The sequence below is a fragment of the Fragaria vesca genome, linkage group LG5 (genome assembly GCF_000184155.1).
Source record: "Fragaria vesca subsp. vesca linkage group LG5, FraVesHawaii_1.0, whole genome shotgun sequence".
Lineage (NCBI taxonomy): Eukaryota > Viridiplantae > Streptophyta > Magnoliopsida > Rosales > Rosaceae > Fragaria > Fragaria vesca.
In genome coordinates, this window is record NC_020495.1 from 1,701,025 (window position 1) to 1,716,266 (window position 15,242).

Here is a 15,242-nt window from a genome sequence, read left to right on the forward strand (position 1 = left end):
ACCATCCAAGCTCAAACGCTCTAGCTACTATCCGAGAAAAGCAAAACATGAAAGGCAATTCCAGCTAACAGATCAAATTACCCGAGAAAATTACAGCAATAAAATAAGCTCGCAATGATATGGCATACCTGCTGGTTCACGGAGAAAGCCCTCAGCTGGAATTCAAGGATAGGTGTTTAGGGTTTTCTGGGGTTGGGCTTCTGATACACAAGCCCAAGCCCAAGCCCAAGACAAAAATGGGTCGTGCCACACATTTGATCCACATGACGTAACTGAAAAAACATTCGTCCCAATTTGCTGTCATACAGAGAGTAACAAAGATTTTGTCTTCAATGTGATAATGTTAAAATCCATACTTTACTTAACGTCTTAACTCAAACTAAAAATTGTATCATATATTCTTGTTAGTATTCACCGCATATGTTTAGCTCGAATCACCCAAACAGAAAAAAAGTTTGTAAGGGCTTCGGAACACCAATGGGCGGTTGAATGATATCTATCAAGTTGTTTTGTTGTTATATAAAAAAAAATCTGACTACAAATATCAAGAATTGAGATCACTAGTTTTTTATAATCGCATATAGAGTAAATGATTGTGCGTCACAAATGAAACATGACACTAATTTCAATATGCCAATAATGTTATTTACGCTAACAAATTATAAAAACACATGCTTCTAGCGCCACACAATAACTTTTGTTTGTTAATTATTTACATTGACTCTGACCATTTCATTATTGATTTAGGTGTGTAATTTGTTGGAACATATGTACCTATATATCTTGATCAAATGTATGTTATCTTGTTTCGATTCATGATCAAATGTCTGTGTTTTGAGTTGATTGCCAACATGCCAAACCCTAATTCTCAAAAAAAAAAAAAATAATATATATATCCAGGGCCCTTCCACTAAGGGATCCCTTATTATGACTTATATGAGGGATTGAGCATTAGACTAACTTTTCGATCACATTTTTCAATCTTAACTATTCAGTTTTTAGGTCCTAATATGTAGATCACTTCTGGAAAATTTCATCCAAATTGATGATCATTAAGGTGCTCAAAACTGCAATTTTCATGAACGGTTCAGGATTGGCAGATTTGAACCGTCTATTGATTTAAGCTAGTTCGAAGCCTTAAAGATCACCAATTAGGCTGAAAATTTCCAGAAATGATCTACTCATATATACCTAGATGTTGAATGGTGGAGATGTTGATATGTGATCAAAAAGTTGGGCTAATGCTCAATCCCTCATATAAGTCATAATAAAAGATCCCTTAATAGAAGAGCTATTTATCCCTCAAGTTATGAGGTTAAGAAACACGGGTTGGAGAGTGAGAAAGAAGATAAACAGTAAACTTGTGCAGGGTTGATTCAAAGGTGAGGTCAAGTTGATAATGCTGCAATTCTCTTTTTGATGTAACTGTGTAAGTGTAACAGAAGTGGAGGGTAAATAAACATATTAAAACCTTTAAATTTTTAGGTAGCCTCTATTGTTGGGAGAGGGTAAAAATAGAAGAGAAACAGTAATATTTGTGTAGAATGGGAGGGAGGTCAAGAAGAAACTGGGGTCAATTCTCTTTATGTGGTGTGTAACAAAAGTAGAGAGTAAAATGTTATTAAAACCTATAAACAAATTGGTTTAGCTATTTTTGGTAGCCTCCTCTATGTTATCGCCACTGCAAAGTACGAAAACCTTCCAAACTGAACAAACTTGACCTCTGACTGAAACAGCCTCCGGAAACCTGAAAAGCTGAAGGAAACCTAGTCAGTCTGACGTTTTTAATACGCGGATCTGCTTATCACGATGACCCCGACCTAGCTATCTAGGTTATTACTCTCGAGTCAGCTGACTGCATGATGCTAGAAGAAGAAGAGAAAGCAAAGCTGGATCTCCTCCACGAGGACTGGCCGGCGCTCATGCAGAGGCTTAAGAACAATCCCTGTGCCTCTTATTTATTTAGGTTGATTGATTTTCCTAGAAAAATATGTATGTTTTCGATGAATTGCTCATTCATATTCATATATGTTTGTTCTGTGCTGTGAGTGAGAATGAGATTGTATTTGCTGTTTCCTTGGGTGGGAGGTGGGGCTTTTCTTTGATTGTGTTTGAGAGGGAGGGAAACTGTGGCTGAGTTGAGATGTTAGATCCGCCGATCCCTTTGATGATTTGAATTCAGACATGAATGCCCTGACCGTTCGGAATCTCAAGTTTCTCTTTGTTTTTCAGGTCATCAACCCACCTCAAATGTCCAAAAGACTATGATTTGTTTGTCTCTGGTGTTCTAGAGTAGCTACTGGATGGTTTTCTTGTGTTTGTTGAATATCATGTTTTCTTGTGCTGCAGACTCGTTTTGCGTTGTCGCTTCCTTGGTGGGTAGCTGGTTAGGAACCACCTCACCACGAAATTCTCTCCATCACTCGAACTAGTAGTGATGTTAAGAGAGACTGTGGCACGGGAATGTTCTAGTTTGAGGGGAGGTGAAAGCTTCCATTACTGAAAGCTAGCTAGTAGCGAAACACCAATGATTTATTTCATGATTCTGGAGGAACTTCTAAAGAAACTGATCAAGGGGTTGGAGGCCCATACTTGGGGTTACCACGAGTGTTGAACAGAGAAGCACCGCCACTTGAAAAACGTGATGACTGATCGACTATCCTGTGTAGCTTTTGAATATGCCATGCCTACCCCGCCTCACCTATGTTCCTAGCCGAAATAAACTTCGGTTTGGAAATTTGCAACTGGGATGATCTTCTGTCCAGATGAATCCTCATGGTTTCCCAAACTTCTGTTGTTATTAAGAAAGGCAGCTAAGGTACAGGTTGGTCAGAACTAGCTTGGGGTCATGGAATACTATGGAACAAGGATGAGGTCAGTTATCACTAATATAGAGGTTATTCCTTCTCAATATATACATTTTCTCCAGCAGTTCACAATAATCTATCGATGCCTCTCTGCCATGACATGCTTCAAGGTGATTGGATTTCAGGGTATTCTTCAAAAGACTCATTTGCCTAGCAGCTGCTTTTTCAGTCACACTAGGTACCTAAAGTTGCCAGACAAATCCATCTTCTTCAAGGTTTAATACAAGCACCGGCCTCAAAAAATGTAAGAGGTTTTGCTTGGAATATTGTGTACCGAACGCATGTTGGTGTCAAGAAGGGAAGAACCTCTGCTGTATGCTTTCACTAGATTGCTCCGAGGTTCAGTGACCTAAGAGAACTGGCACCTAGTGGTTGGCAAGACCTCTATGTAGGGATGGCCGCCCCAAACAAGGTAGCGTTTGATTGATCTTTTCTTTTTCTCTTGTTGTTGAAAGTTTAGATAGTTTTTTTTTTTGGATAGGATAGATAGTGTTTTAGCAAAATTTTGTCTTAAAGATACACCATCATAATCCCCTGAAAAATATTAAAATATTGCTAAAACGATACAAATCAGACCAAGTTTAAGATACAAAACGATTTAACACAGAATCCAATAGACATAAGTCATAAACCGATTAAAACGAGAAAAACCAGTAATATTTTGAGTCTACCTTGACTTGCTCGAGAAGCAAGGTTAACAGTCCTGGGAATATTTCTTCAACTTCTGCAGTGATTTCATCATAATACTGGGCTATTTGTCCAAAGGTTAGCTGGTCAGCTTCTTCTCCATGCTTGTGCTGGGCAATATTCCGAAGGAATCTAACAAGCGACTTTATTTCTCCATCTGTGTATTGTTCTTTTTTCCTCTCTCCCAAATCTTGTGGTAGAGCTTCCTCTTCTGGTAGAGCTTCCTTCAGATGACGTACATTCGTACTCTGAATAGTCTGTATCCAGTTTCGGTACTGGTCAAACTCTGACCTTCAGTTACCGTTGCTAAGTTCTCTTTTAGGTAGCGTCTTTCATCCGCCAGGTGAATCCGTTGGAAGCACAACATGTACTTTCTAGAATTCATACCATATGGATGAGTGATTAGCTTATGAACCCAGTCTGTGTAGCTGAAAAGAATAATTTGGGAAATAAAAATTAGATACCAATAAAGAGGAAAAGAAAAGAATAACAAAGTCTTTATCCACAAACTTACAACTTAGCACTCTTAAACATCTATGACACAGTAGTGTACCAATTACCAAAAATGTAATGTGGGTGCCATATCTCAATCCAAATCGCAGAATCATAGGGCCTTTAAAACATAGAATCATATTTGCAGGGAGGTATGATTAGTTTCTAAAACAGAGTTGCTATTTAGAAAGATGATCAAAGTCGGCTACAATTAGGTAAAAATAAAGAGAAAAGAAGAATGCTTATTTAGATAAGAAAGTCTGTACCACATTAACAAACTTAGAGTCAACTTCTATAACACATTCAAGTCTACCAAATATGCAGTAAGGGTGCCAATCTTAATGCAGTTCTACAAAACCATAGGGCTTATAACATTGAGAGTCCTATTGCATAGTGACATGATAAGTTTATGAAATAGAATTTTAAGTAGATTTGTTTAATTTCACTAATCCAAAAGTTTAGAACACTTGCTAGGAGTGAAGAATTAAGAAACTTACTGTAAATCATCACGGTCAAATAAGTTGAAAAATGCTTCATCAATCCCAGTTAGAGCCTTTTTCTCCTGATTTCTCAGCCTCATCAAGTGCCTGAGACTTTTGAAGTTGTCTCTCTTGACCGTCTCTCCATTGCTATTCGGATGTGTCTGTAGGTACTCATGTAGACTTGATGTGACGTTTAACATCTTCAACTTGTTATCTTGAATAGCGAAGTTCCTTGGGTCATTCAGGCCTGTATGAATAAACCCTTTGTCGTGCAAATATTTTGTGACCCGTATCTGTTCACTGCAAAACGGGTTTCCTTTTCAAGTTATTTAAGACGCATGCTTAGGAGTTTTGAGATACTTGAATAGACTTACAGTGTATTTTGCTGCCACCAGCTCGCATCTCCTCCTTCCCAATCAGCCAACAAAGTAGCATCCTCGTAGAATAGTAACATCCTTTCTTTTTTTTTTTATTATAGCAGAGGAAAATAGGTGCCAAAATAGATTGATGGCTTACTTGCCGAGTTGCTTTGAAACAACTAATTGCTCTTCTCTTCTCAGCTTTAGGAAATTCAACAAAGCTTGCCTGTAGTTCTACCCCTCCCCTAAGTCTTATGATTGCACGCTTTTGTTGATAATTTGTAATCTGATAACCAATGACATCTACTCCAGATACTTTGTTCTACAGAAAATAAATAAAAAATCTTAAATGGCATAGGAGCATATATTATTCCACATTATCAGGCAAGTCTGAATGTGTTATACCTTTCTAAATTTCCTCATTAATCCTAAACTAAGAAAAAGGAAAACATACCTCATTATTCATCTTCCTTCTTTTCTGATTCCTGTTGACAGCCTTTAGAGACTTGAGGTTGTATTCCCGTCTCTTGGGCTCCGCAGACAGCCTTTGAACCAAGTAATTCTTAAACAAACCCTTAACCATCTCATCAACTGTAAAATGATGTGGCACGATGTAATTGTTTGAGATGGGGTTGAGAATTCAGTATTTAAGATTACTTGATTGTTTTGGCAAAACTTTGAAGTATAAGACTGAGTAGTGTGAAACTAATCGTTGAAGAATTCAGATCTAAACTGTAGAAATGAGTAGAATTAAGAGTGAAATGTGGAACATTCAAACACAAGGTGCATGACTGAAAAACCTAATTTCCTAAATCTAGAAGTTATTTATTCTTTCAATTACACAACACCTGAAGATACAACCGATTTAAGGTATATATTTGATAAATAGGATTGAAAATCTTAATCTGGAAATTGTGGATTTTCAGTTAAACAACCGATTATAATTCCACAAGTAAAAGAATACCTGAGAGAGAGAGAGAGAGAGAGAGTTTCTTGGCTGAGAGATCGGAGATGAGCTTGCTGGGCACAAATTCTCTGAAGATATAGGTCTGAGATCTCTCAGGGAGAAGAGGCAGGCACTTCCGTTCTTTTCAACCTCATCTTTTTTTTTATGTGGCTAAAACTTGACTTGGCTGTCCTTCACTACTCAAACTTGGACTCCTTTATAATTATGCTATTATTTCCTTCCTGTTACAGGGTTACTTGTACTGTGCAATATGTATATGTATGTGTACGTATGTGTATATGTATTTAGAACAGAGACTTGGTATTTGAGCTTTCCCCTCCAACTTGGAATCAGTGACCACCCAAATCTGTACTTTTGTGGCGGATTAAGTGGTGCTTCCATTTTCTAAAGTGGTGTTTACCAATTCCATTGTTTTTGTGTACCTCTGTTTTGTATCTTGAAATATGTAATGATGTGGCATATGAACTAGGATTGGTGGTGTGTACGTCATTTACCCATTCTTTTTCAATTCGATCTTAGCAAACCATACCCTATGAACTTTTTATGCATTCGTCCAAAACTCATATTAAAATTTTACTTTCAAATACACTTCTTCTAAATTTGTGCTACTTGTGGTTTCCTCTTACATATGTAAAATCAGTGACTTACTGATTCACTAATGTGAACAAAACTTGGTTTATTCTTTCGTGATCTAACTCCATTGAACTTTATTTCACTTTTCTGCAACAACACCAGTCTCAACTACATATTAAAGAATATCTTCTCTCATGTTTAATGTTTTAAAGTTCTAGTGTAGGGTTTAAACAATTTGTGCTGTATCATGGTTCTACTCATTAGCTTTTTATATTGATACTATTAGATATGGTTTTTTTTTTTATTGCAGGTTTAAGTGCCATAGGTAAATTTAGGATATTTGGAGACGCATCCCAGTTGTGGGCTTAACAAGTCTTTTACGTGCCTAGAATGTGTGACACAACATTGGTCTGTGCCAACACTGGTATATGGCGTAAGATTGTTTTGATATGAGAGCTGTGGGATGGCTTTGTCGATATTTCTCATTATGAATTTCATTCGGCACTGCTAAAGGTCAGAAAACTAATTCCCGTTGCAATTGACATCATTTTTGATTCAGTTGGGTGCTTTCGTTTAAATTTTCCATATCTCTAATCAATTAATGATTATTGGGACTTTTTTGCACACCTAGCTAAAACTTCTTTGTTGGATGATAATAATTATTGAGCCTTTTTTGCACACCTAGCTAAAGCTTCTTTGTTGGATGAGGTACCGTGATATTATTCAGGATGTGGTAATAGAAGATGATTGTATCTTGTCAACTATTAATAGTAATGAAGTAGGGAGGAGTACCTCTCCAGCCCGTTTTCGAAGAAAGAACAGAAAAAAAAAAGATTGCTTTTTGGATACAAAAAGAAAAAATTAAAAAAAGATTGTTGGACGCCTCTAGTCCCATGTATTACTGAAAAATCACATATATGCATTCCGTTTACAGATGCACACCTTATCTGATGAGGATCGTTACCATGATCTTCATTGGAGTTCCATTTTCCCTTGATTTAAGATATACGAGTGTCCTTATATGAGGTCGGAAGAGGTCCCTAGATCCTCTATATAGTGCCCTTGGGTAGGGTTATCTGAACCGCTGAGGAAATGTGGCGATCCTCTCAGTTCTATATATGCATATAGAATTGGAGTATAGACATTGTATGATGAATGTCATGTGCATGCGATTTTGACTGATGCATGTATTATGTCTCTACAGAAACTAGATGGGATAGACAAAAAGTCTGTTTGAGACTGTTTCAAAGGGAAAATAAAAGAAAATCAGCTTCAGTTTTCTAACGATCTCTAAAACAGCAGCATGCATACTCCCCATAATTACATAGCAGTGTGCCAAACTCCAAAACACATAAAAAGTATAAACTCAAAATTATACATCCAAGACTAAAAGGCAGCCAGTCATACCTCGTCCAAAATAAAGAAATACATAACGTTAGTACTCCAACTCAGGAGACGACCTTTATATGGTTTCAGTAAACACCGAACTTGGGTTCTCGACAAGGTTTGAACAGATTACCCAACAAGGTTATTTTCCGCGAACTCAACTTCGATTTCATCTGTCTCCGTCTTCTTTTCTGCTTCCTTATCTTGTCTTTTACTGCCTGTGAGATTACATATGATAATAAGAAACTAGATAACTTAGATCACAAAAAGATTATTCTTTTGATTTAATTATGAGATTTAACAAGAAAGTGAGTTCATATTGTGTGTTACAGACCTGTTGAAGCTTGCACAATCGAGGATCATCAGTTGGCTGCATCATACTGCTGGTGCTAACAATCTCGTTTCCTTCTTCACATTCTCTGAAACAAGCAACAATCACAGATTATATAAAGCTGCATACAAAATGATGAAGCACACGTCTCCTTGTTCAATTTATACATGTATCTAGATGAGAATTAACATATGAAAAGAATCATGAAGGAAATAACAACTTACAGCGTGAAGCCTGATTCAATATAAAATTGACCAAGACAGCTAATATCTACTTCACGCATGGTAGTATCTAGAGTACGGATACGCCTCTTTCCTTCTTTGTAAATAATATCAAATGTGGTGATGAACACACGTTGCCTGTCGAAATATTTCTGGATAGATTGCACAAGGCAGAAGTTAAAGCCCCCCAAATGAACCAAACAATCACTTACACTATAACAATCAGGATCCAAGTGAAAACAAGTACGCAAGCCATGCAGCTTTCGTGGTTTGTCCACAGAGTACTCCATACTACCATCTACCATTTGTTTCCTCATAAGAGAGAATGCTACAACTGTTTCCTCAAAAGATCTGGCATAAATAGTATCGTCTATTACTACAGCTTTATCTGTAAAAGGGTAATGAAAGTCAGAATCATCGTCGGTAGGGACTTTAACCTCACTCCATTCATCCAAAGTCACGTCATATACCCACAGAGGAGATTCACGACGCTCACATGTCTCAGGAGGCTCTACAGAAACCAAAATACAGCCGTAACAAATAGCATAACCCGTCATCCTAGAGCTAGACCAATCCTCCTCCTGATAGTGAGGAAATGAAGAGCAACTCTTCCAGGAGCAGGCCTGTGGATCATAAACCTCAACGGCCGATACTGCGAGATGATAAAGCTTGTCATAGGCTGAAATTAAAAGTGCATCTGTTTTATGCTGCTTAGGGGGCTCGAACGACTTCAATTCCTTAGTCATTATGTCAAAAGTGCATGCCGAGTGATAGTGGTGCTTGCCGAAGGGCTTCTGTTTTTCATCATTTTGGAACAACAAATACAATTCGGTAGGGCTATTCAACCTGGTAGCCACCACATTATATCCTGCTGGGACATCACGGTTACTTCTATCGAAAAGCTTGGAAACAGGCTCAAGAAATTCTCGACCTTTTCCCAAAATTTTTCCTCCTTTGATTTTTACTCCAAATATGGCATGCCTATGTCTATTCCCTCCTAAACTCGACAGAAAATAAACACTCCTGCATTGCCCCTCCTTCAAGGCTTGATTGCTACCAAACACAAAAACAAAAAAGAATCCAATCAAAACCAAGCAATCTCCTACTTCACTAGTCACTCAAATCCACCAAATATTTTGCTACTTGTTTCTTTGTTTTAGAGACCTCAGTAATAACATAAAGAACTTTTGTTTTGAATTAAAGTTCTCTATTGTAAAAAATAAAGTTCTTTATGTTATTACTGAGGTCTCTAAAACAAAGAAACAACTCATTAACTTTTGTGTATGACATCAAATAAGTATGATTTAAACAAGAAAAGATGCTCACATCAATGCTCAATTGCTCATAGACTGATATATATACATACGCCCAGAAACTCAACCTCTACTTATTTTGATGTTTCTTTTTCTGGGTTCTGTTTTAGTCATAGATCAACATCAAAATCCTATGCCAAGAAAGAAAAATCAAATAAAATACCTCAAATTGCGAGCTGAGTTTGAGCCATGATCGGGTTTCCTGAGCTCCCAGGAGGGGTAAGTCATGGTTTACCGACAAGTTTAAACAGTAATTAATCAGCAATTACAAAAAGTAATTTAAACTTATCAAAACATACTCTCTTATATAGGAAACCAACACCGACCTGAGGACCATTGAGGAAGGGAAGAGTAAATACATACCATGGTGTTTAGGGCAACGGACGCTAGGGATACATCCGGGACGTACACGTGTACACATCTTTTTTCGGGTTCGGCTTCTGCAGAGGGCCCAAAGCATACCGGATCAGGTAAGAGGAAGTTAAGGCCCAAATGTATGATTTTACCCCTCAGTTGTTTATAAATTCTTAAAAAGCCAAATCTCTTTCAGCAAAGTCCGGTTAGCAAATCAAAAGCATGGCATAGAATTTTGGCTGATTTGCCCAGTGACAGCTCCTCGGAAGATATTTTTATATGAATTTGGCTGAGAGTAGGAGCACATCACATGAAGCACAGAATGACAAAGGCATCAAATAAAGCGATAAAGCATAGATGAACACAATTAGTATAGTTTATCTGCGTAATAATACTCGACCAACCTTTTTGTCCTTCATTATAAACTAGAAAAAAAAAAAAATGAGGAGATCGATTTGCCTTGTGATTCGAGCACCCACTAGCTAATACCTTTTCTCCTACGTGATGCACACAACTTTAGTCCCAAGCAATATAGTAAAAGCCAAACTTTCATGGCAATCAAGTAGCTTAGAAACAGACTAAGCTCATCTTCATTATGTGTCTGATGAGTTTTTTTTTTTTTTTCTTGGGACTGAAAGTTCGATGAGTTGATTACATTGAATAGAGATGTCTACCACAATACAAAGTTGGTTCAGGTGTAGGCTTATCACTTGATGAGCTATTGTATTGATGTGACCAGCATTACAAAGGATGTTTTTCTTTTTGGCAATGCATTACAAAAGGATGTTGCAGTGCATAGATAGAGCTAGCAATTAGTGAATATTTTTACTTCTGTAGTTTTTTTGATACTTCTGTAGTTCTATATACATTTTCCCATTAAATTAAAAGGGTACTGAAGTGTTTAACCCATAATCATGATCAATAAAAAAATTATTGCGTTCATATGACATATACGTGTGCACAGACGCAGATCTACAACAAGGGTGAGTAGGGCTCAAGCCCAACCGAGCTTTATTGGGAGAAAAAAAAAAAACTAGCTATATTATGGTATTCTTTTTTTCTGGTATATGTATTTTTGTGCTCAGCCAAGCCCAACCGCCTCTAAGAACTCCCCAACATGTTGTGCATATATGTGTAGGCCTCTATTCTACGGTTCCTCACTTTCTCTCCCACTTTTTCTTCTAGTTTTTTAGTATTTTACCTCTTAAATCTCAAAAATTATTCACGTACAACTATTTTAATCTTTTTCTTTTTTTTATTAGATATGAAATTGTAAGTATGAATTATTGAACTCATTGACGTCTACCTAAATTTTGAATTTTTTTTTTTTGCCAAACCCTTGAATAGGAAGCCTACCTCATGATCGGATATTAGATCCGTCACTACGTGTGCGTTGAGACTCTTTTAACACCTCAGCCATTAGCATTCCAATCATGTAGTGCCCCTGATCTATGAGGCCAGATACCAAAACCAAATCACAAACCCAAAACACACAACTGTCACACCACAATTCCTACCAATCCAAGCAATGCCGATTCTCCTTCTTCTTCATCAACAGCATCTCACGTAAAGAAACAAAGAAACCTCCAAAACCCATTCTTGTGGGGACTCCTCCTCCTATGCTGTCTCAGTCTCTCTCACCTCGTTTTTATTCTGACACTCCCAAAGCTCCAACCTTTTCCCCACAACGGAGTCATCAAGAAAACAGATTAAAGAACCAGACTTGGATGAGTTGGATGATCTCAAACTCTCAAAGACACTCACTCTTTCTCTTCTCTCTAATACAAAACCAACCAACACTGCAGGATTAGTCTCCACTAATCATCCTTCCTCGATTACCCCGCCATATTATTTTAGTTCAGAAACCACTATTTGTCTCTGAACCACATGACAATATAAACTCCATTCCCATTTCATATTTATACTTAATTTCATGGCAACAGCCTCATCTACTTCTACTTCTACTAGTGTAGCTCCTCTCAAACCTCACACGCATCCACAACAACAGCAACCCGCAAAGTCCAGACGCCGCAACCCGACCCGGAAACTCGACCCGCCGACGATCGTCTCCCCCACCCAGAACTCCTGGTGCTGCCCTGCCAAACCCGTCCCGACCCAATCCCATTCCCGCCGCGGCGACCCGACCCACGAGCCCGACCCGGTTCAGAACTACCCATCTCCGGACTCTTCTTCGCTGTCTTCGTCGTCGTTCAGGATCCGATATTCTCCGGGGAGCTTATCCCCAGTGATGGACTTCACTCCGGCACTGACCAACGGCCAAAACGATTCGTTTAACTCGAGCTTCACTCGCTTCAACAGCATGCTCACGGCGGGGCTGCTCAACCCAATGTCGCCGCCGCCGCGCTCCAGCCCGACCCTCTTCGAAATGATGTCCAGCGAGCCCGAAATGGCCAACCCGAAACCCGCCCAGATCCACCAAAACGGCGTCGTCGCGCCGCCGAGGACCGGTCTGGTCCAGGACAAGCAGGCCCTTATGATGCAGCGGGTCTCGGACCTCTTGGGTTCTCGGAGCCCCGGGAGCCAGTTTAACGACCCGACCAACAGTGACATCAAGCTGACGTTGGGCGCCAAAGACGGGTTCAGTGTCTCGATGAGTCTGCACCGTCCGATTCTCATCGCGCACAGCAGGTTCTTCGCCGTGAAACTCTCGGAGAGGTGGGTTAAGCAGCAGAGAACGGCGGCGAGTTCTCCGCCGTATAATGTGGAGATTGCGGACTGTGATGACGTGGAGGTTTACATTGAGGCTTTGAGGTTGATGTATTGTAAGGATCTGAGGAAGAGACTGATGAAGGAGGATGTTACTAGAGTGCTTGGGATTCTAAAGGTAACAACTTGTTTAGTTATGTTTGGTTTGCTTAGAAAGGAAGTAATGATTTTGATAATGTAGCTGTTTTGGGTAAGTTGGTTATGTGTTTGGAATGTACATTATGTTGTGGTGTAGGTTTCAGCGGCAATTGGGTTTGATGCTGGTGTTTTGTCGTGCTTGGAGTACTTGGAGGCGGCGCCGTGGGCAGAGGATGAAGAGGAGAAGGTGGCATCGCTGTTGTCGGAGCTGCGGCTTGAAGGAGTTGGAGCTGGGGAAGTGTTGAAGAGGGTGTCGTTGGAAGTGGCTAATGGGACTGAGGAGGGTAATGACAATGAGGAAGTTTTGGTGAAGCTTCTGCATGTGGTTCTTGAAGGAAAAGATGAGAAGGCGAGGCGGGAGATGAAAGGGTTGGTGACTAAGATGCTTCGTGAGAATTCGTCTCATAATGAGCTAAGGAAAGAGTCGTTGTATTCTGCTTGTGATGGGTGTTTGCAATTGCTTTGCCACCATTTTGCTCGGGCAGCAGAGTCGGACTTGAAAGATGTGGGACAGATTGCAAGGCAAGCGGATAATTTGCATTGGATTTTGGATATTTTGATTGATAGACAAATGGCTGAGGATTTCTTGAAAACATGGGCGTCTCAAACTGAGTTGTCTGAATCACATTCTAAAGTGGCTGCAGTTCATAGATATGAGGTTAGCAGAGTTACAGCTCGACTCTTTGTTGGGATTGGAAAGGGGCAGCTGTTGGCTTCCAAGGATGTTAGGTTTTTGCTTTTGCGTACATGGTTGGTGCCATTTTATGATGATTTTGGATGGATGAGGAGGGCATCAAAAGGCCTTGATAGGCACTTAATTGAGGATGGTCTAAGCAACACAATTCTTACACTGCCTTTAGCATGGCAACAAGAAATTTTGCTCGCTTGGTTTAATCGGTTCTTGAACTCTGGTGAAGATTGCCCAAATATACAAAGAGGATTTGAAGTTTGGTGGAGGAGGTCCTTTTGGAGGCGGAATGGGGAGCAGGAAAGACCACGGCCATTACGAATTACAGCTGCAACCATTGAGAAGTAATAGAAGTTAGTAGAGTCCTGAGTGTGGGAAATGATGCTCTAATGGGTCGGTCTTTCTATCTCTTTACCTCCATCACCGTAGTCTCATTTGATCTTAGTCGGTAATTTTGTGGTCTTCTTACTATCTAAACCAAGGTGGGATTCCCCTGATGAAGTTTTAGTTTTATTGGATGCACCCAGGTTTAGGTTGGAAAAGGCTATAGAGGCATAGGATGTATTTTGTTCAACTTTTTATTCTGTTCTGAGATAAAATTCAGAGAATTGCACGTTTAGTACGGTTGATTGAAGTCTGAATCTTCTAAGTTCATGTTAAATGGAAGTACAAAAGTTTAGTAATATTCATGTTAAACGGAAGTACAACAGTTTAGCAATATGGGTCGATTGATACTTGTTATGGTGGTTATCGATAATGAGATGAGATTTTTGGACTGGTGGTTCTACTTGGGGAGTGGCTAGTTTTATACTGTTGTTTTGATAATTTTGGCATGTAGTTTGGTCCTATCCTGGTTTGCGTAACTGATTCTGGCCATGTTAGCACTATTATGTAGTTCAAAAGTGCAAACAATGGTGGTTTGATTTGGTTAGCATTGGACCAGTCTCTTGAGTTGTACATTTGTACTCTTGTTCAGAAGAATAAAGCATTGCCCTTGTGGAGATGTTGTGTTGTCCTTTTTGTTGGTGTGGATAGAATAATCAAGAGGATTATGAAATGGTATTGGGAAGTGAAGGATCTCTGGGATATAGTTTGATTTGAGCATCCCTATATTTGGGATGCCCTATTCTTCATCTCTTGAGCTTTTCTTATGTTTGGTTTCAGTATTTTGCATTTCTAGAGGAAAGCTTGTCCAATATGTATCATTTAATTTTGTCACATTAACAAAACCAGGGTTTGCCACTTGCAATGGAGCTTAGTTTCACCCAAGTACTTCTTGTTTTTGTGTTATTACACTTTTTTTCCTTGTGCAACAATAAGAAGTGCATATTGATAAATAAGTTTTCCTCATGGAACTGTAGTTCCTTTTCTTGCTTCTTGAATGTGATAATAGTGGCTTTTGTATTATTTGGTTGTAGCCTGCAATGTTTAAGATCTAACCTTTGCCTTAATTTTGTGCAGCCGTAGAGAAAACTTGGGATTTTTTACCGAGATTCTAAATCACCGGGTAAAGGTGTATGAAAGTAAGGTCAGGTTCCGCAAACCTGCTGGTCCTTACAGGATTGCATTAACATTTCTCAGGTCAAGTTGACAAAGAACAATACTATTGGTACCTCAGCCCAACTCTTTTTATACTGAGCTTTCAAGGCTGTTGTCT

At 39.1% G+C, this 15,242-nt stretch overlaps 3 protein-coding genes and 1 non-coding gene across 4 annotated transcripts; 2 read left to right on the forward strand and 2 right to left on the reverse strand.

Moving 5' to 3' along the window:
- The first annotated feature begins 1,809 nt into the window (after positions 1 to 1,809).
- On the forward strand, positions 1,810 to 3,445 carry LOC101313891. The gene is made up of 2 exons (XR_184605.1): positions 1,810 to 2,232; positions 2,350 to 3,445. It is a non-coding gene; the product is annotated as an uncharacterized LOC101313891 (transcript).
- A 481-nt stretch (positions 3,446 to 3,926) lies between these two features.
- Positions 3,927 to 5,872, reverse strand: LOC101313308. Its single transcript, XM_004298776.1, has 5 exons — positions 5,852 to 5,872; positions 5,342 to 5,478; positions 4,903 to 5,209; positions 4,544 to 4,828; positions 3,927 to 3,982 (listed from the first exon to the last, which is right to left on the reverse strand). Exons 2-4 carry the CDS (start codon positions 5,468 to 5,470, stop codon positions 4,770 to 4,772), a joined length of 495 nt encoding a protein of 164 aa, XP_004298824.1. The 5' UTR covers positions 5,471 to 5,478; positions 5,852 to 5,872; the 3' UTR covers positions 3,927 to 3,982; positions 4,544 to 4,769.
- Positions 5,873 to 7,942: 2,070 nt separating this feature from the next.
- On the reverse strand, positions 7,943 to 9,906 carry LOC101314283. The gene is made up of 4 exons (XM_004300759.1): positions 9,842 to 9,906; positions 8,369 to 9,418; positions 8,144 to 8,232; positions 7,943 to 8,031 (listed from the first exon to the last, which is right to left on the reverse strand). The coding sequence occupies exons 1-4, from the start codon at positions 9,904 to 9,906 to the stop codon at positions 7,943 to 7,945; spliced, it is 1,293 nt and encodes a 430-aa protein (XP_004300807.1).
- A 2,059-nt stretch (positions 9,907 to 11,965) lies between these two features.
- On the forward strand, positions 11,966 to 14,342 carry LOC101314571 (BTB/POZ domain-containing protein At1g63850-like). Its single transcript, XM_004300760.1, has 2 exons — positions 11,966 to 12,877; positions 12,995 to 14,342. Exons 1-2 carry the CDS (start codon positions 11,966 to 11,968, stop codon positions 13,931 to 13,933), a joined length of 1,851 nt encoding a protein of 616 aa, XP_004300808.1. The 3' UTR covers positions 13,934 to 14,342.
- The last annotated feature ends 900 nt before the right edge of the window (positions 14,343 to 15,242 follow it).